Here is a 21,012-nt window from a genome sequence, read left to right on the forward strand (position 1 = left end):
AAGTTCTGGTTTTAAGCAGGTCTCAAGGTGTATGCACAGCAATAAAAGAATGAATCTAAGAAAGGGGTTTTTAATCATGTCCATTTCAAACTATTTTCTAATTCTCTTTCAAGACAGCCACAAAAATAGGAGTACTAGTTATACTTAACAGATTAAAGTGAGATATAAAGTGACTTAAATCTCAACACAGAGGAAATGCTTGGGATTGTTAGTCATAGAACATCAGCAATATTGTATTAGATATGAAATGTTTCAGCTACTTCTTACCTTTAACCTCATGTTTATTGGAGTTAATAGAATCCCACAGGAGTGGAAGAAAGGAAGGTAAAATTCTACCTTGTCATAATCTCATACAAAAAGAGAAATAGCAAATACATGCTAGATTGTATTTCCTACGTGACAGTTTAAATTTAAGAGAAGATAGGACGGTTCATGTCGAAACAAGTTTTTTTTTTTAATGCCACTCACCTGAGGCTAAAACCTATGGTACAGATTTTTCTTACTAAAACAAGAAAAAACATAAAGCATGGTATTGTATTTGATTCACAGGTAGATTTGCTTGAATAATAGATAACTTGTAGACATATATATTTTTATTTATACTAGACATATTTCCTCAGCATATTTCACTGTCTGTATGGCTAACAGCATCTTCAGGAGGTTGCTTAACATAAGCATAAAATAACCAACAAAAAATAAAAATTTTCCAACACTCACTTCTTCTTCTTCTTCTTCTGCAGCTTCTCCCACTTAAGTGGGGTCACTGTTTATTATGAGTCTCCTCCACACCTTCCTGTCTTGGGCTGTCACCACATCCAAGTTCTTCATCTTCAAGTCCTCTTCTACCAGCTCCCTCCATCTCTTCTTTGGCCGCCCACGCTTCCGCCTTCCTTGCACATCCATCTGCATGACCCTTCTTCCCACATATTCGTCCTCCCTCCTCATCACATGACCAAACCATCTCAACCTTGCCTCCTGTATTTTCGCTCCTAAGTTCGTAACTTTCACTGTTCCCCTGACATAGTCATTTCTCAGATGATCCTTTCTGGTCACACCGCACATCCACCTAAGCATTCTCATCTCTGCTACTTCCATCCTGCTAATGTTATTTTTCCTCAGGGCCACAGTTTCTATAGCATATGTCATAGCTGGCCTCACTACTGTCCTATAAATTTTGCCTTTCAGATTGATCGGCACCCTCTTATCACATAACACTCCAGCCATCTCCCTCCAGTTCCTGCAACCTGCTTGTATCCTGCATCCCACTTCCTTCTCACCTCCTCCATCTTCTTCCACTGTCGAATCTAAGTATCTAAAGTCTCTCACCTTCCTGATGACATTTCCTTCCAGCTCCAGGTCTGTCTCCTGGCCACCGCCCACTGTGCAACACATATACTCTGTCTTACTTCTGCTCAGTCTCATACCTCTCTCTTCCAGTACTTTTCTCCATCTTTCCAGTTTAGTTTCCGCTTCTTCTCTTGAATCTACACACAGCAAGATGTCATCTGCATACAACATTGTCCGAGGTGCATCTTCTCTCACCTCCTCTGTTACCACCTCCATCACAATATTAAACAGAAACGGACTTAATGCTGACCCTTGATGCAAGCCAACTGTTACTTGAAAACTTTCTGTCTGTCCCAAACAGGTCCGAACACTTGTCTTCACATTTCTGTACATTTCCCAAAACAACCTGACATATTTCTCCGGCACCTTCTTCTCCCTCAGACACCTCCAGACTTCTTGCCTTGGCACTCTATCGTATGCTTTCTCCAGATCAATAAATACCAGATGTAGCTCCCTTTGTTTCTCTCGATATTTTTCCATCATCTGTCGTAACCCAAAGATAGCATCTGTTGTTGATCTACCAGGCATGAAGCCAAATTGTTCCTTTGCAATCTCCACCTCCTCCCTCAATCTACCATCAAGAACCCTTTCTAGGATCTTCATTGTGTGGGACATCAACTTTATTCCTCTGTAATTTTTACAGTCTTGTGCATCCCCTTTACCCTTGTAGATGGGAACAAGAGTACTCTCCCTCCATTCCTCGGGTATATTTTCCTGTTGGCAAACTTTCATGAACAGGTCCCACAGCAGGTCAATTCCCTCTTCCCCCAGTGCCTTCCATGCCTCCACTGGAATTCTGTCGGGGCCCACCGCTTTTCCATTCCTCATCCTCTTCATGGCCTCCATCACTTCCATTCTACTGATGTTCTGCACCATCCCCTCAGAAGGCTGCCCATCTCCTCTGTGAGTCCTTGCATTTTCCTCATTCAGAAGTCCCTCAAAGTATATTTTCCATCTGTTTCTTATGTCCACATCCCTCCATAATATTCTTCCTTCAGCATCTTTGATCTGCCTCACATGTAAGATGTCCTTAGCTGCTTTATTTCTACATTTCGCTAGTTGGTAAATTTTTCTCTGTCCTTCCTTTGTTTCTAATTGATCATACAGATCTTGATATGCCATGGCCTTCGCCTGTGCCACAACTCTCTTGGCTTCTTGCTTTCTCTCTTTGTACACCTCTCTGTCCTCTTCCACTCTTGACTCATCCCACTTCTGCTTTGCCTTCCTCTTAGCTGTCACTGCCGCTTGTACATCATTATTCCACCACCAACCCTCCTTCTGCTCTCTAATCTTTCCAGATGTCTCACCAAGCACCTCGATTGCACAGCTCAGGATTACTTTTGAATTATGTTTCCACCAATCTTGTACACTTTCCAGTCCATCCGAAATCCTCTCTAACACTCTCTCCCTAAAATGATTCCTCACACTCTCTTCTTTTAAGCGAAACCACTTAATTGTCTTCATCCCATGGCAACCAGAAGTTCTTATCTTCGATCTTAATTTAAAGTCTGCGCACAGCAGTCGGTGTTGTTGTGCTATTTGATCTGTTGGAATCACCTTACAATTTGTCACAACCTTAAGATGTTTTCTTCTAGTCAAAATGTAGTCAATTTGTGAGCTGTTGTTACCACTTCTAAATGTTATCAAATGTTCTTCCCTCTTGAAGAAAAACGAGTTCACAATTGCCAGATCAAACACTACTGCAAAGTCCACAACCCTCTCTCCTTCCTGGTTCATCATTCCCACTCCGTGGCCACCATGCACCCTTTCACAGTCTCTATTCTGTCTTCCTATGTGCCCGTTCAAGTCTCCTCCGACAATCACCATCTCATTTTCTTCCAATTCCCTCATTTCTTCATCTAACACGTTCCAGAACTCATCTTTTTCCTCTGCTGTACAACCAACTTGCGGGGCATATACACATAATACGACCACCCGCTCTTCTCCAAGACCCAATTTCATTCGCATGATCCTGTCGTTCCTTCTACCCACGTCCAGTACTTCACCCTTCATTCTGCCACACACCACAATTTTCCAACACTCACTAATATCTATAAATTGAAAACACTGGAGTGATAGTTTAATTATGAGTATCAATTGGCATATTGCATGCAGTCTCTACATAGTTGTGTAAACTCTGTATGTGCTGGCATAGGAGAGGTCTTCAGTGTTACACATAATTAATGACTTCCAAATGTTGTGAAGGATCATTCTTTGGTTTCTTTCCCTTCAGTGTTGCTCAGTGATTAGCATTCATTTTAGACAAACAATGGACTCTACAAATGGGTTAGAAATAATTATTTTCATTTCCTGACATTTCGACCTTCATATTAAGATCATCATCTGGAGTATACACATATATATATATATATATACACAGAGGCAAGCTATGTTACATTTCACACAGTATGCTAAAGAGGCAATGATTTGATCATTGTCTCTTAAAGAGAAATCGAATTAGTGCATATAATATCACATAATTCAAAATTTGCAGATTTTCAAGCCAGCCTTTGCTGGCTTGAAAATTTTAAATCTAGGGCTGCAGTAAAGAATGTGAAAATAACAGGTGAAGCTGCAAGTGCTGATGAAGATGCTGCATCTCCATTTCCTGCTGAGCTGCAAAAAATTATCAAAGAAAATGACTACGGATACTGCCAAATTTTCAATGTAGATGAAACTGGCCTCTATTGGAAAAAAATGCCATCTAGAACTTTTTTTTATAAAAAAAAGAAGCAGGGCAGCCTGGCTTATAAAGTATCAAAAGAACGCTTAACTGTTATGCTTGGAGAGAATGCTAATGGAGATTTTAAATTGAAGCCGCTGCTTGTCTACTGAACTCGGAACCCAAGAGATGTTACATCCTTTTAAGGATGTAACAAGAACTCTTATCCTGTAATTTGGCAGGTGAATCAGAAGGCCTGGGTTACCCCAAGTCTATTCGAAGATTAGTTTAAGTCTTATTTTACCCAGCAGTTGAAGCTTATTGCAAGAGAAATAACTTAGCTTTCAAAGCTCTTTTGCTTTTAGATAATGCAACCTGGTCATCCAAATTCTCTTAATGATCTGTGTGAGAATGTGTAAGTTTTATTTTCCCCACCAAATACAACACCATTGCTACAACCTATGGACATGGGTGTTATTGCAACTTTCAAAGCCTATTTTCTTAAAAAGACATTCTCAAAGGTAGTAGAAACAACAACAGGAAAAAATGTGATTACGCTCCAAGAATTTTGAAAAAATTTTAACATTAAACATGCAATTGAAAACATTCATGAAACTTGAGAGCAAGTGTCTACTAGCTGCATGAAAGCTGTTTGGAAAAACCTTTTGCCAGAATGTGCTAATGACTTAGGTTGTTTTCAAAATCCTGTGAACAACATGATTGAAGAAATCATTGCAATTGGTGAAGACCTTGGTTTTGACGGTGTTGATGCAGAAGATGTTAAAGAATTATTGGATTCAAATTCAGAAGATTTCAGTAACAACGATCTTCCTGAAATTGTACAACAACGTGCATATGAAGACAACGAACAAATGGAATGGAAAGATGAGGTTCCAAAGGAGATAACAGCCAAAGAACTGGATGGAATATTTAACAGTTTAGAATTGCTTAAGCAGCAAGTAACGGATATGGAATATAGATGTTAATCGATGAATGCTTGTTTGCCGAGGTCTGGAGAGTCAGTTTGCTTGTTATAGTAGAATTTATGCCGATAAGAAAAAAACTAAAACTGTTCAAATGACTCTTGATAACTTCTTTTGATAAAAAAAATTGCAGTAACTAATGTAGGTACAATTATTTATTAAACATTTAGCCAGCCAGGCTGGCCGAGTGGTTAGCGAATCCGCTCTCCAGCCAAAAGGCTGCGGGTTCGAATTCCGCCGTGGTCATGGATGTTTGTGATTGTCTATGGAAATACAAGTGGTGGTCGGCAGTAGATGCTGTTGGTGTAATTACGGTCAGTTGGTGAATTGAGTGGTGGAGACAGAGTTGTAGAGCAGGTGCCTTCCCTCGATGAGTCTTTGAACTCCCTGGAGGTGTCAAATAATAATAATAATCATTTACTTTACATTCATTTTTTATCTTTCCTAAAAGAGTAGCATATAAAATGAACTCTTAATATAGTAATCGATCATGGATGAATTGTACTTTTATCTGATTAACGTGATTTTGATATACGCGGTAATATCGAAGGATTAATTAACCGGATTAATTGAGGGATACCTGTATAAGATCTGATAATATTGGAGCCTTGACATATTATCATCATCTGACCTCCATGGAGTCAGAGACTCATCATAAGAGGTACACACTATTCCATACAATGCTCATCCAACTACCTTAAACTAATTCAATGTGTCTGCATTCACAACACACTCAGGCATGCATTCCACTCACCAACCACTCTCCATGCAAAGAACCTTCTCCTCACTCCTCTGCTCACACCCTCCTTAAAAGTTTCCAGAGATGGCCTTTTGTTCTATCCCATCACCTCTCCTATTTTATGAAAAATCTCTTCCATATCAACCTGATAACAACCACTGACTAACTTATATGTCTCAATCATATCCTGCCCCCTCTTCCTCCTATTCACGAGGCTTTGCAACTTACATTCTCTCAATCTGTCCTTGAACTCCACATTCCAAAGACCACTGATCACCTTTGTGAATCTTCTCCAGACCCTTTCCAAGATATTCTCATTACTATGAAAACCCAGCAAACAAATCTGTGCACAATAATCCATATGAAGCCTGATCAAGGCCTTATACAATGGCATCATAACTTCTCTATTTCTGCATGTCAGGGTCTCCACACCATTGCTATTATCCGACATGACGCCTTCACAACTTGTGCAATGTGGGCACTGAATTTCAGGTCCTTGTCCACCATCACACTCCTAGATCTTTCATCTCCTCTACTCCCTTTAAAGTTCCTCCACAAAGTGTATACTTTGCATTCCATCGTTGCTTACCAAATCTCAAAACCTTACACTTTGCAACATTGAACTGATAGTTCCACTTACCTGCCCATTCGTGCAATCTATTCAGGTCCTCCTGTAAGGCCATAACATCTGCTGACTCCACATTGTTCTCCACAATTTTGCATCATCTGCAAACAGCTGCATATTACTAGTTAAAACCCATCCCAATATCATTAACATACAAACTGAACAACAATGGTCCTATGCATATAGCAGGTTAATTCGGAGGAAAATTATTGATCATAAGTTTGTAATGGTGTAACTTTTTCATGTAGTATTATCATAAATATCCTGCACCCCCCCCCCAGAGGGTGCATATCAGGAATTTGATTTATTCATTTAGATTCACAGCCAGCGCAACTCAAGGGCTATGAGGCCAGTATATTATGTATGTTAATTGTGTGTTTTCTAATGGCCAGTTTGCCTGTTCTGAGGATGAAAAGTCTGAGTTTCTGGGAGAAAAAAGCCCTCTATCACCATATGTGATGGCTAACTCACCTTCAGTTGAAAAGCTCTGATAAAGGTTCTTTGCATCCTAAACGGGATTCAAGATCTTTCCAACCAAAGGGCATTGTCAAAATCAGGAATTTGATGATGAAGATGATTTATATTTCCTTCACTTTTTTTTTTTTTTAAAGTTTTTGCTTAATTACTGTACATCTATTTGATTCCAGCCTGTTCACTATTCTACTGGAATGCAATCATCCTTTTCAAATGTTCTTCTACAGTCAACTCTCACAACACATATCCTGTTGCAAATTAAGCCACCATAACAAATTAGTCCTGAAGTTAAAGACTGCAGGACTAATTTGTTACGGTGGCTTAGTTATGATGAATAGGTAGCTATAGCAAATTTCCTTTAGAATGACATTGTAGCTAGGAGAATTTAGTGGGGACTTTTTGGTAGGTTGTTATAAATGGTGTTGCATATAGTGAGTAAAGCATACTAATTCTCATGAACTAGTGGTTCCCCCCCCCCCCTAGTTCTAATCATTCAAAGCTGTTTCTTAAGTCAATTATAATTATTTGCTTTTATAGTTTAGAATATGTATGTTTGGCATTTTTCCTGCAGATGACTTTCACAAGATGACAATGTCCAAGTTAAGAAATAGCAAGATCACTCACTATCTCTTCAACCGAAAACAAAATGGCCACCTCATTTATTATCAAATACTCTGATACTACTAACAGATCTAACACTACCCACTTATCCCCCATGTTACACATGCAAAAAAAAAGTGGCAAAATGGCCATCCCCATTTATTATCATGTCCCCTAATACTACCATATATAACTCTTTTTATCCTCTCGTCTGTTCTGTTACATGCCATTTAAGTAGATATCCTCAATAATTCTATAGTGTTTTATTTCCAACTGCTATTTCCTGTGTTCCCATACAAAATACTTTTTAAATAATAAATTAAAGTTCCTATATATTTTATACAAATATAACATAATTAACTTACAAAGCAGGTGCTCTTTCAGATGAAAATTCACAATAGAAGATAATTATATGATTCTGACCATTTCCAGCAGGTCGATCACAATCTCTAAGAAATTCATCAGCAATCCCTTCTCGTGTGTAGATATTTTTGGCACCCTACAAAAAAGGGTAAAGAGTAAAGTTGGTATACAAGAAGTATGTATGAAAAGCTTTATTAATAATTGTAATGATATTAAACAAATTTTCTTCAATTATTTAAATTATTTATACACACTTATCATATCAAAAAATGATGGGAGACATCTCCCCCAACTGGAAGAAAAATGGATGCAACTATGAAATATGCAAATTGAGTTGCCTAGAGGAGATCAGCAGTTTCTTTGGAAGCCATTTTGATTATGTATGCTGAACAATGAGAAAGTACATAGAAAGATTAACATCTGTTAATCAGAGGAGAATAACAGTTGGATGTCATTTGGAGTAAAAAAAAAAGAAAAAAAAAAAGCTATATATGCTGATGAACACCATTAATACAACTGGTGGCAGGGTGTCTATGATCACAGTAATATCAGGCAGACCTACAAAATGCTGACAGATTTGACTGTTGTTCAGAATTACAGCCAGAGCAACTAAGGCTATGAGACCAGTACATTATGTCTGCTAACTGCATTTGTTCCAGCAAGTTTGCCTGTGTTGCAGAATGAGAAACCATAGCTTCAAAGAGGAGAAAAAAACTTTGCCATGTCCACATTAGATCAGCTAACCCACTTTCATTTTAAAAGCCCATAAACTTGTATCCTAGACAGGATTCAACCCCAGGACTTTCCAACCAAAGGGGGGGGGTAGTGCTGCTACTGACTGAGCTACAGAGGTTCACTAATTGAAAGAGAAGGCCAAAACTCACTAAAAAGGCTAGTTACTTCTTTGATATTACTTTCTAGATAATCATGTTTGGGTAACCACAGATAGTCTGGTCTCACAAATTCCCCATAATTTTCAGAGATAAGCTGTTGCTGTCTGCAAACTTGGAGTGTGGAGTGATAGAATTTCTATGGGAGTAACAAGTCATGATACATGCTTTTCCAGTCTGACAGATAAACAGTATATAGGTTTGGTAGATACATGTAGAATGTTTGTTACTTGAGTGTGTTGTCCCAGCGATTAGGTCTACTGAGTTCATAGTATTGTAATTCATATATATACATATATATATCAGTAGTGACATTCTGGATAATTATAAGTAATCTTTAGGCAACCTGTGATAACATACTACTTCGTGAGTGGGACTGGCATAAAAAATACACATATTACAATATAGGAATTTTATGGTATTTATCCCTAACTTTTCAACATAATAACTCTCCATGTCACAAAGTAATAAATGCAAACATGTGGATGAAATAATTACTTCATATGATTACTTCATAATAATTACAAGACTAATTGCAGGAGGCTTAGATCAACTTTTATTCACACAACACCTATCCTACTTCACTGAAACTTCTTCACTGAAAAGCACTCACAACCTCCTTTGGCATTCTACTCAATCATGACTCCCCCCACCTCACAGAAAAAAAAATCTCATCATAACAGCTTTGCTAACTACATACTCTAATGTAATTTGCCAATTCTATAAAAGTCTTTTAATAATTTTATGTATTGCTATCAAGAGTTTCTGTAGTTCATTTAGTATAGACAAAGCTCTTTGGTTGGAAAGATCTTTTGAATCAATCTAGGATATGAAGAACCTTTATCAGAAGGTGAGCAAGTCTAATATGAAGGTGACAGGGTTTCTCATCTTGCAAAACTAGCAAGAAGAATATATGCAATTTACTGCCATAGAAGACAATGCAGATAGGATTAACTGGCCTGTTGTAAGCAATATTACTTATATTGGATCCTGTATATCACATCCACATCCCGAAGGAATTTAGGTGACCACAGCTGCATACAGTAGTCCAGATGCAGTCTCATAAATGGAGAAAAATAATCTTCCTATCTCTGCTTTGCAGTGTATTCTTCAACATAAAAGTAATCTGGTGGTTAGAAGGCTTTTGTATCATAGTTTAATTTACAGCACAATACACCAATAAGAAAATAAATAACACACTTATTTAACTCAGTTTTCTAAACACAAACAGTTTGTCATAGTATACAAAGAGCAAGATTTAGTTAATAGTGGGAACAGTTTAAAATTTTAACAAGCAACACAAAGATCTCAGGTCCTGACGTGCACCATCCATTATTGGATACAGAGTGAGAAAGGTTGACAGATATTAATGTGATCTTAAAATGACTGTCTCCCAAACTTATTGATTCAAAAGATCTTTCTTTTGTCGATAGTAAACCACGTCATATGTACAGGGTACTTTATATACTTCTGGATGTGATAAAGGAGGGAATTTGTTCTTAGATGAACAGATGAGAGTTGCCACTGTGAAATATGGTTCAATATGGTTTGTAGCGCTGGTATTAAGCATTCTGGAGATATTTTCAGATGTGCCCTGAATGTATGGAATAGTAACAAATTTTGTAACAATTTTGTTGCAGTCCTGTGTATTATGGAAAGGAGTAGGTTTGAAGTGGTATTTGGCATTGTCACTATTTTCTTGTGATTATAGCTAATGGCTAAACAAGTGTGGATAGCAAAGATAGGTGAGTGCAGTGTTAAGAGTAGTATCACTGGAATTGACAGTGCTACTTCCATGTCATGTGCTAGTGATTTTAGTATACCATATTGTTGAAGTGATTGTTTGCATTAGAATTTTTCAAGTATGTGTAATCTTTCTATAAAGAATAATAATAATAAAAACAATGAACCATCTGAAAGGCATGTGACTAGCATATCTAGGAAGGGCAGGAAGTTATTTGATTCTTTTCCACTGTGAAAAGGATTTTAGGATGCTTGCTATTTAAATGCACTAAAAATCTGTTATGTGTCTGAACAAAGTGGTCAAATAGCAAAGACATCATCTACATAGGGCAGCCAAACCATTGGTTTGAGTGTAGCAGTGTTGAGTGATTTGTTCTTTAAGTATGCTATGTAGAAATTAGCCAAACAGGGGAAACGGGTGAACCCATGGCTATCTCATCTACTTGTTTGTATATTTTTTTCCCTTTTCATATGAAATAATCAACATGTACTGTAAATTTGAATAATTCGAATATATCTGGGTAGAAATGGGACATTATCAGATCAAGGGTCTCAGAGTCATTGGTAGAGATTAGTAAATGGTGAAGTAATATCAGAGCTAATTATTATGTCTGAACTTTTTAAACACAATTATTTAATATAGTTTAAATGAACAGAAATTTTTTCCAAAGGAGGAAGAAATATCTGTTGTGTGGGATGGGATGGGGGGGGGGCTAGAGATTTTACTGCAAGTTCAGCAAGTATTATTATTTGACCCCAAGACTCCCATGGAGTCAAAGATTCATCTAAGAGGCCCCTTTTGTCATACACACAGCATACAGTTTCCAAGGATGACGCTGTATGCCGTGTGCAGAGATGATCCTCTGGTTCTCCTGCTGATCTCCCACTGTTTGCTGCAAAACCTCTCCAACATTGATCCTATAACAATTCCTTATTAACTTGTCTCTATCATATCTCCCCTCTTCCTCCTACCCACTAGATGTGTAAACCGAATCTTCTCAACCTTTCCTCATATTCAACATTATAGAGGTCAGAAACTACCTTAGTCAGTTGCCTCTGGACTCTTTCCGACATCTCTTCGTCCTTTTGAAAACCAGGTGACCAAATCTGCGCACAGTAGTCCATGTGTGGCCTAATCAAAGCCTTATACAATGGAACAAGAATCTCCTTACTTCTACAAGTCAGTGTCCTCTGCATCATTCCCAAAGGTCTTTGTGTTGTCCTCAATATTTCAGATCCTTATCCACTATTACCCCAAGATTTCTTATTTCCTCCACCTCCAACAATATATCCCTGCCAAGCATAAATTTTACACCCCATCTTTGTTTCCAAAATTTTAAAACTACATTTTGACATTGAACTCGCATCTCCATCTCTGTTCCCATTCAATCAGTTCATTCAATTATTCTTGTAAGGCCACATCTTCTCTACTCTTCAGACTTCATCCCAACTCTCTACATCATCTGCAAACAACTGAATATCTCTATCCAACTCTTCACCAATATTGTTAACATGCAGGGTGAACAACAATGACCCTAAAACAGACCCATGAGGCACACCACTAGTGGTGTGCCTCTTCCTGGATATTCTCCCCTGTACACAACTTGCTGATACCTATCAGATAGTCAGTTTCCAATCCAATGCACTAATCTAATATCCAACCCCATCTTCTCTTTGACTATCGACTTATCATGTAGTAATCTATCAAGCCTTTGCAAAATCCAAGTATACTACTGTGTATCCTTTTCCTCTGTCAAGGAAGTAGTCACCTTATTGTAATAAGTAGATTACTAAAACATAACCTCTCTTGAGCAAATCCATACTGTCCATCAGAATGGATTGTCACTATTTTGAAGAAATTGTCACTATTTCTTCCATTGTTGTCAACCCAATTCTGGATCCTAGTTCTCAGCAGCTTCTTCAGCAACTTAACGACACCTGACACACAGACAGGCTGATAATTTAATGCATGAGTTCTATCATCTCCCTTATGAAGAGGCACAATCTTGACCTCCTTCCACTCCTGAAACTCTACCCAGCACAAGACTCTGATTAAGATATATGTCAAGGCAGATGTCATCTCCCTGGCACATTCCTTCAGAATATGTGGTGATATATTATCAAGTTCCAGAACCTAATTAACATCAAGTTTGTTCAACTCCCATTACACCTCTTGCTCAAACAGTCACTCTCCTCCACATCCTAAACTGCGCTCAATCTCTTCATGAAGTCACATTCACAAGAATGAAAGACCTTTATGAACTGCTCATTATCTCCACTATATCTTCTGCAGCAGTTGTCTTTATACCATTTTCTCCTATCGATGTAATTCTTCCATAATCCTTTTTTTTTTTTTTTTTGCTGCTACATATCAAAAGAACTCCGTAGTATTCTTTTTGGCTTCATTAGCTAACTGCTGCTCATACTTTACTTTTGCTACTCTAACTTACTAAGTCACCTGCCTTGCCTGTCTTTCTAATCCTCACGGAATTGGTTATCACCACTTCTCAAAGTATGTAGGACTGTTTATACTATCAAAAACTGGGCTTAGAGCTGTATATTGTTTGTCAATTTCTGATGATCTATATATTCTGGGTTGCTTTATATGAAAAGGCTCCAGTTTGTTAACAGTTTCTTTAAGCTGAGAAGTGATTTTTTTCAGTAATTCACAAACTTTATTCTTTTATGTATTAAGATTGAGATCTATGATTTTGTAAGTAGAATAATCTTGTAGAAGATTGTGCATTTTGTTATTACACAAATGTGCAAGAGAATTGGCACATTCTATCATTATTCACAGATGAAGCACACACAATCTATTTTCTGGCAATCTATTCCACCAACTCACCCTCCAAGCAAAAAATCTAGTCCTATCACTTTTGCTAACCTTCGCTCTTACACAATATCCATGGATGACCCCTCGTTCTCTCTCTATCCCTGCAGTTAGTACATTCTTCACAACTACATAATCCAACATACTTTATACTCAGAATGTTTACATATATGTTTAGTTTTGTAAATATTTTTTTATGCATGGAAATTTCAAAATTTTATTATAAGAGATATTTTTGTCCTGAAGGTTGACAGCACTTATTTTAGCTGTTGAATTTACATAGTTGTTGGGGATAAATTCAGTTCAAGAAAATCTGCTTCAGCTGGATATATTCCCAGTTTAAATCTCAGGGAATCGTGTATTTATAAGCATTAATGAATTGAGAGAGAGTGCAACTGATTTTTTAACAGTGCAGGAAGTTGGTTTATGATAAATTCTCATAAGAATATTATTCCCTGATCTAATAAGCATCGTTTAAAAAATTTATTGAAATTTTTTTTTCTTCATTGTTCTCTATAGTGAAATGTAATCTATCATTGAAGTTATTAAGAGATGTTAGTAAATTTTTTGTTTTTTTCAATACACAGGAATCATCAACATCAATAAGAAGAAATGCTGAGTGGAAGATATAGGAGTAATAAGTTTGAAATAGACCAGGAATGAGATATCAAGCTGCAATCTAATACTTCGGCATTGGGAGTCTGAAAATTTATATATATAAATTATTTTTGAATTTAAAATGATTAGCTGAGACTACTAATTTTATTAAATCAAGGATATCTAAAGGAGCTAGTGTTTGGCACAAAGACAGGTTTAAATAATTTTCTATTAACTTGTAGACGATGCCCTATGTGCTGGGGACCTGAACATTAGAATACAAAGAAGTAGCACCAAAAGGTGTAAGAAAATTGGTGATGGGAGGGCAAGATTTTTTATTCTCTTAGAAAAGTCATCTGTTGTTTTAATAAGTCAGCAATAAATTTTGATAAAAGGGATGTGGTTATTTATTTATCATATGGCTTATACACATGGTTAAAAGACAATAAGATATAATACACATGAGTATAGATAAGATACACATATATGATTTAAAAAAAAAAAGTCTATATTCAGGCAAATACAAATATGAAATTTATGACAAGCATCAGATAGAAGATTAGTCATATTTTAACATTTAGGTTTTTGATCCAGTTGATCACTTCTGAGGATATGTCAAAGATATCCTTAAAGTCACCCGGATATGCTGTCAGCTCGCATTCCTGTACCATATGATAAATGGTTTGGGTCTCGGCTCCACAGGGACAGTGGGGATTTGGTAAGTTACCCCACTTTGAAAGTAAGTCTCCACATACACCATGGCCTGTATGAATCCTGTTAGCTGTTGTCCATATATTCCTGGGCAGGTCAAATCTAGATGGTTTTTTGGAAGATGTTTATGTGATTGCAAACTTCAGGTGATACTGCTTGGAACCTGCCATAAAAACCGCCCGTAAGAAGATTACGGGCGGTTTTTATGGCGGTCTTCTGGATTTTAGTCTATTGGATAAAGCATCTGGAATAAATTCATGTATTGGGAGATTTTGGTTATTTAAAATTCTTTTATATTCACGAAGCAAGGCATCCTGTCGTCGCAGTTCCGGATGAGCAATATGGCTCAAAGTGGGGAGCCATCATAAGGGTGTGCTCCTAATGCAACCTGTTATTAAATGTAGAGTGGAGTTGAGTATCTAGTTTATTGACATGGCAACTATTAAGCCAGACAGGAGCACCATCCTCTGCTGCACTGTAAACTAGACCTAGAATTGGGGTGCAATTCTAGCTCATCGTGGTGCACCCTGGGTCATGCTAAAGAGCTAGAGCAACTGGCGGCCAGACCATTGTGCAATCTCCTGACCATACTTACACATGGGATATTGTGGTATTTTTATGATATGACTGGGGTATGGAGTAAATTCTTTCTTCTTCTTCTTTCTCATCCATCATATGATGGGCAAAGTCCCCTGTGTGTAAATCTTTGCCGTCTGCTTCTATCTCTGACCATTTGTCATCTCTCTGAAGCTTGATAATTGTGACCTTTCCTTCAAAGACTATAGCTAAGTTCTTTTTGGTCTACTTCTTGATCATCTTCCACTAATGACTCCATTCAAGACTATATCTGGTAATTGTTGAAAGGACATTCTCTGGAGGCCTCCAAACCATCTTTTACAGTTTAATTCATATATGACTTGCTCATTTGTTTTGACCAATGAGTCTTTATTTTTCTTAGGCATTTCATTTTGAATGATCTGATTTTCTGTATTTCTTTCTGATTGGGTGTCCAAGTCTTGGCATGTGTTACTGTAGGTATAATAATAGTTTTATAGAGTTTCAGTTTGACACTTTTTGAAATGCTGTTATTTTTCTATATTTTGTTTAATTTATTCATAGTAGACCATCCTTTAAGTCTGCATTTTACTGTTTCTGTGTTGTCAAGGTTGTAAGTAATGAGATATATTTATATCTCATTACTCATATTATTCATATTTGAATAAGTACAGTGATTTTAAGTGTATTGAAATTTTTTCCTCATTTCTTCCTATTTTTATTAGAAAAGTTTTTGTAGTCTTCATTTAAAATTGTTTTTTCTAATTGTTCTTTAGATTCTGCAAGAATAATATTTAATGTGGTTGATATTTGTGCCATTTATTTGTAGACCTAGTTCTTTAGCTATGGATTTGCATGTTTCTTCAAGATAATAAATTTGGTGAGAGTAGGCAACCCTGCATGAATCCTTTTCCTAATTTGAATATGCCTGTTTTTATTTATATTAAATTTGACAGTTGCTTTGGTATCTTTATCATCATCATCATCAAATTCCTGCTATGTATCCTCAAGGGGTGTACAGGATATGACAGTACTACATGAAAAAAAATTACATTATTACTAACTTCCTATCTACAATTTTCCTCCAAATCTTTATAGTATCTTTATAATAATTCATAATAAAGGTTTGTAGTTCTGAATCTAGTGTCATAGATTTTAAGATGTTTATCCTTTTGTTCCTGTCAATGGAATCATTTGCTTGTTTGAGGTCAATAAAACTACAGTATATAGGTAAGTTGTATGCCCAGTACTTTTCAGCTAGGCTATTAACCGTAAAAATATGGTCTATAGTAGACCTTCCACATCTGAAATCCTGCTTAATCCTGTCTCATTCATTAAAGTCTGCATTCTATTTTGAATAATGCACGTGAAGATTTTATAGCTGTGACTTAGCAATGTTATGGGTCTTTAATTTTCACACCATCTTTTGTCTTCCTTTTTGAGAATTGGTATTATGATGCCTATCTTCCAATCATCTGGAATTTCACCAGTATAGTATTTGGTTAAAAAGTTCAAGCATGAAATTGATGGCTGCATTTAAAATTTATTCTTTTAATTATGAATAGTGCTTTTTCTCTTTCTGTCTTCTCTGTGTTTTTTACAGTCTTCTCCTCTCTGGAAAAGTGTGTGGTAATATTCTTTCCAAATTTTTTTAATCTCTTGAATTGTTTAGTTTTAATATTGTTTTTATCTTTCATTTCTAGTGGTCTGTTTTTGGGTGTTTTTGTTAATTCTTTTATAATTTTATATGCAGTCTTGCTATCATTCTTTTCATTGGGTTAGTCACCATTTTTGCTTTTTCTTCTAATCAAGAATTTTTAGCAGATCTGCACATTCTTTCTATTTTGTTTTTCAGTCTTTTATAATGTTGCTTATTTTCTTCTGTATTTTCTCTGTTCAGAATAATTTTTGCAGCTCTTTTTAGTTCTAAAGTTTCTAAAATTAATGTGATTATCCACTCATTATTTGCTCTAATTGTTGTACCAAGTGTTTTACTTGTAGCATTTATCATACTGCTCTGTCCATTTTCCATGCATTTTCTCCATTGTCAAAGTTTATTTTTTTAACTCTGTTTCTATCACGTTTCTGTAGTCGTTTTGTATAGTTACATCTTTCAGTTTTGTTAAGTTGCTTAGGGTCTTTGTTTTGCCATTTCAACTTAATTTTTTGCAACTAGTAATTGATGATCCAAGTCAAAATCTGCTTTCTTTAGTGTTCTTACATTTCAGACTGAGGATTTCCAGTTATTTTTGATCAGAATGTAATCAACACAATTTTGAATCATACCATCTGGAGATGGTCATTTGAATTTGTATATGGTCTATGTAAGTGTATGGAAAAACATTGTTTGAGATGAATAGATTGGTAAATTCTTTAAGTACCTTAATTTGTCCAAAGATAGTGGTGGTTGGGAGGTGTTTATGGTAAGAGTTTTTTTTATCAGTTCTATTATTTCTATAATATGATTTGCTGATAAGCACAATGATATCTCCTTTCATCAGCTTTTGTTACTAAAATATTGCGGTTTTAGGAATCATGATGCATTTTGTAAGTGTGGGGGGAAGTTCAACTTCATAATTAATTGTTTTTTTTTTGTTTTTTTTTTTAAAATAGATGTCCTTATTGAGATCATTTTCTAATTTTGCTTGAACATTGTGGGGAACCTTCCTGGAGAATAGTAAACTTTAAGTCTCATTCTAATAACGAAGTTTCATTTGGTGTTAGAGGATGATAAGAAAAGTTCACTAATGAGCTATAAATGTTTTCTTTCTAGGCAGTATAGAATGGAGTAGTTTTATTACTGTGATCCATTTGTTGGTATGCTTGGTTTCAATTAGAGTAGCAGTAATGTAAGACAATGAATGTAATAGGTAGCAAGGATGAAAGTGCGTCGACCTAGTAGAGATAGGAAAGATGAGGTGAAACAAGGAGATATACATATTATATACCTATAAGTGAAATAGATATGTATGGAAGGGAGAGGAAGGCTGGAATAAAAGATGGAAGCATGAAAGAGGTGTTCAATGATTCAAGAGTGACTGTATGAGGATTTAATTATTAGAGATGTGGTAAAATGAGGAGGTGCATAAAGTTTATCAATCTATCCCCTGGAAAGCCAGGGAAGAGATTGAGCAGAGTGATTGATGCACTAGATAAGAGGAAGAAGCAAGCAAGGGAGTTGGTAGTGGTCATAGGCACAAACAGGCTGGATGGCAATAAGGACAATGCAAGAATGGATATCAGGAGGTTGCCGAGGAGAGTAAAAGATAATAGTGTGGTAGGAAAAATAGGTCAGTGTGTTGCCTAGGTATGATAGTGATGAGATGAAATGGTGAAAGAGGATTGTAAATGGGATGCTAGCTGAGATGCATGAAGAGAAAGGAATTCCTTTTGTAAATGTGTGGGATGAATCTGAGGGATTGCTGGAGCTGTGTAAAAGAGATGGGCTACATTTATATAGATATGGTGTGTCAGCTGGAGAAAGTCATCATCATCATCAAATTCCTGCCATGTACCCTCAAGGGGTGTACAGGATATGACAGTACTACATGAAAAAATTACATCATTACTAACTTCCTATCTACAATTTTCCTCCAAATCAGTCTGTTACTTGTCAAGACTCCAACATTATCAGATCTTATATTTCTATCGTCTAAGGCACTTTGTACCGTATCAATCCACCTATATCTTGGTCTTCCTCTGGGTCGTTTTCCTGCCAACCTGGCAGAGAACACTTGTTTTGCTAATCTTTCCTCTCCTATTCTATTTAAGTGACCATACCACCTGAGATTAGCTCTGCTAACGCATTCCTGGATGCTGACAATGTCAAGTTCTTTCCTAATATCCTCGTTTTTAATATGATACTGCCTTTGATGCCATCTGTTCACGCCTATAATCTTTCTCAGGACTCTCATATCTGCGGTCTCTAGTCTTTGGTCAAGTGTTTTACTTCTGACCCAGCTCTCAGATCCATAAGTTAAAACTGGTTTAAACACTGTCTTGTATACAGCTAATTTAGTGTTCTGACTAATTTCTCTCTTATTCCATATGAATTTATTCAATTGACTTCCCACCATACCAGCTTTGCTGCAAGATTCTCTGACTTTAGTCAGAGAATCTTGCAGACTTGTAGCGGATTTATTTAGAAGTATAACATCATCCGCATAAAGCAAAGAGCTGACATTAACATCTCCAATTTTGATATCATGTTTAATACCACTTTCCTTCATAATGTGATCCATATAGATAATGAATAACAGAGGAGATAATGTACATCCTTGTCTCACACCAGATTTAACATTAAACCATCTTCCTGTACTTCCTTCAATTCTAACTGCTGACTTACAACTCAAATAAAGACTAAGTATTGCTTGATATAATGTCCCATTGACACCATATAACTGCAGCGTATTGAATAGCTTCTCTCTTGGCACCTTGTCATATGCCTTTTCAAGATCAACAAAACTTAAATACAGATCTTTGTTATATTCCCATGCTTTCTTGACTATTTGTCGTAAAGTGAAGATCTGATCCTGACAGCCTCTATTTGGCCTGAATCCAGCTTGTTCTTCACCAAGCTTTTCTTCCACAATTCTTCTCAACCGTTTCTCAAGTATACTTGCATAGATCTTGCCAGGAACACTCAGTAGGGAAATACCGCTGTAATTCTCACATTCAGTTTTATTTCCCTTTTTATATATGGGTACTATGAGAGCTCTACTCCAATCATCGGGAATTCGTCCCTCTGTCCAGGCTTTCTGAACTATGCAGTGCAGCCACTGTAAGACTCTTATACCACCATACTTCAGCATTTCTGGTCGAATATCATCTACTCCTGCTGCCTTTCCACATTTCAAGCCTTTGATGGCTTTTTCTACTTCAAGTATGGATATGTATTCCTGACTGCATGCCTGGTCAGTGTTTTTTACCACTGCACTGTCATCACTGCTTGTTTCATTTAGCAGTTTTTCAAAGTAATTACTCCATACTTCAAGGATATCTTTTTCTCCCGTTTTCATGTCACCTTTATCATCTCTAATTCCTTTTATAGCACTCTTTCCTCCATTCTTAAGCTTCTTCAACAACCTCCAGAATATTTTGCCACCTTCTTGATATTTATTTTCTATATTCTTGCCAAAGTCCTCCCATGACTTTTGTTTAGCTAGTTTTACACAGTGTTTAGCATTCTTGCATTTGTCTCTATATTCTCTAAGAGCACAAGCTGACTTATTTGACAGGAACTTTTGGTATGCTTTCTTCTTTTCCTTCACTGCCTCTTTAACCTCCTGTGTGCACCAGGGAGTTCTGATTTTTTTATCCTTACAAACAACCTCACCACATGCCTCTCTGGCAGAATCAATCAATGTTTTCTTCAGAGTTTGCCATTGAATCTCCAAAGTTTGATTCCTGTTCTCAAACTCTTTCATTTTTCCTTCAATAATCTTTGTGTATTTTAGTCTACAGCTCACATCTGAGAGCTGCTCAACTTTTATTCGCTTTAAAACTTTCTTACATGTTATTCTTTTCAATATGAAATTCAATTTTATCCTGCTCAAGACTAAATAGTGATCACTTCCAATTTCAAATCCTCTGTACACTCTGATGTCCTGCACCAGGGCGAAAACATCACTATCAACAATAACATAGTCAATGAGACTTTTCTTATTCCTAGCCTCTTCTCTCCATGTGAATTTGTGCACATTTTTATGTTGGAACATTGTGTTAGTAATAACCAGTCCATGTCCTGAGCAGAAATCCAACACATATTTGCCATTATTATTAGCTTTGCTCTTTTCTCCAAATTTTCCCAAAATATTTTTGTATGTCTCACAATCATTTCCTACTCTGCTATTTAGATCCCCAACAAGGACCAACTTTTCATTTTTCATTG

General features: G+C 36.6%; 1 protein-coding gene across 2 annotated transcripts in view; it reads right to left on the reverse strand.

Moving 5' to 3' along the window:
* Positions 1 to 21,012, reverse strand: part of LOC150099876 (M-phase inducer phosphatase-like) — a 399,908-nt gene that overhangs the window by 72,688 nt on the left and 306,208 nt on the right. For both annotated transcript variants that reach the window (XM_090404127.1, XM_090404129.1), the window contains exon 11: positions 7,796 to 7,929. In XM_090404127.1, coding sequence (XP_090260253.1) covers positions 7,796 to 7,929 — 134 coding nt within the window. The remainder of the gene's footprint in view (positions 1 to 7,795; positions 7,930 to 21,012) is intronic.

The sequence above is a fragment of the Typopeltis vanoorti genome, chromosome 14 (assembly GCF_054136105.1).
Source record: "Typopeltis vanoorti isolate ZY-2024b chromosome 14, IOZ_Tvanoo_1.0, whole genome shotgun sequence".
NCBI classification, from domain to species: domain Eukaryota; kingdom Metazoa; phylum Arthropoda; class Arachnida; order Uropygi; family Thelyphonidae; genus Typopeltis; species Typopeltis vanoorti.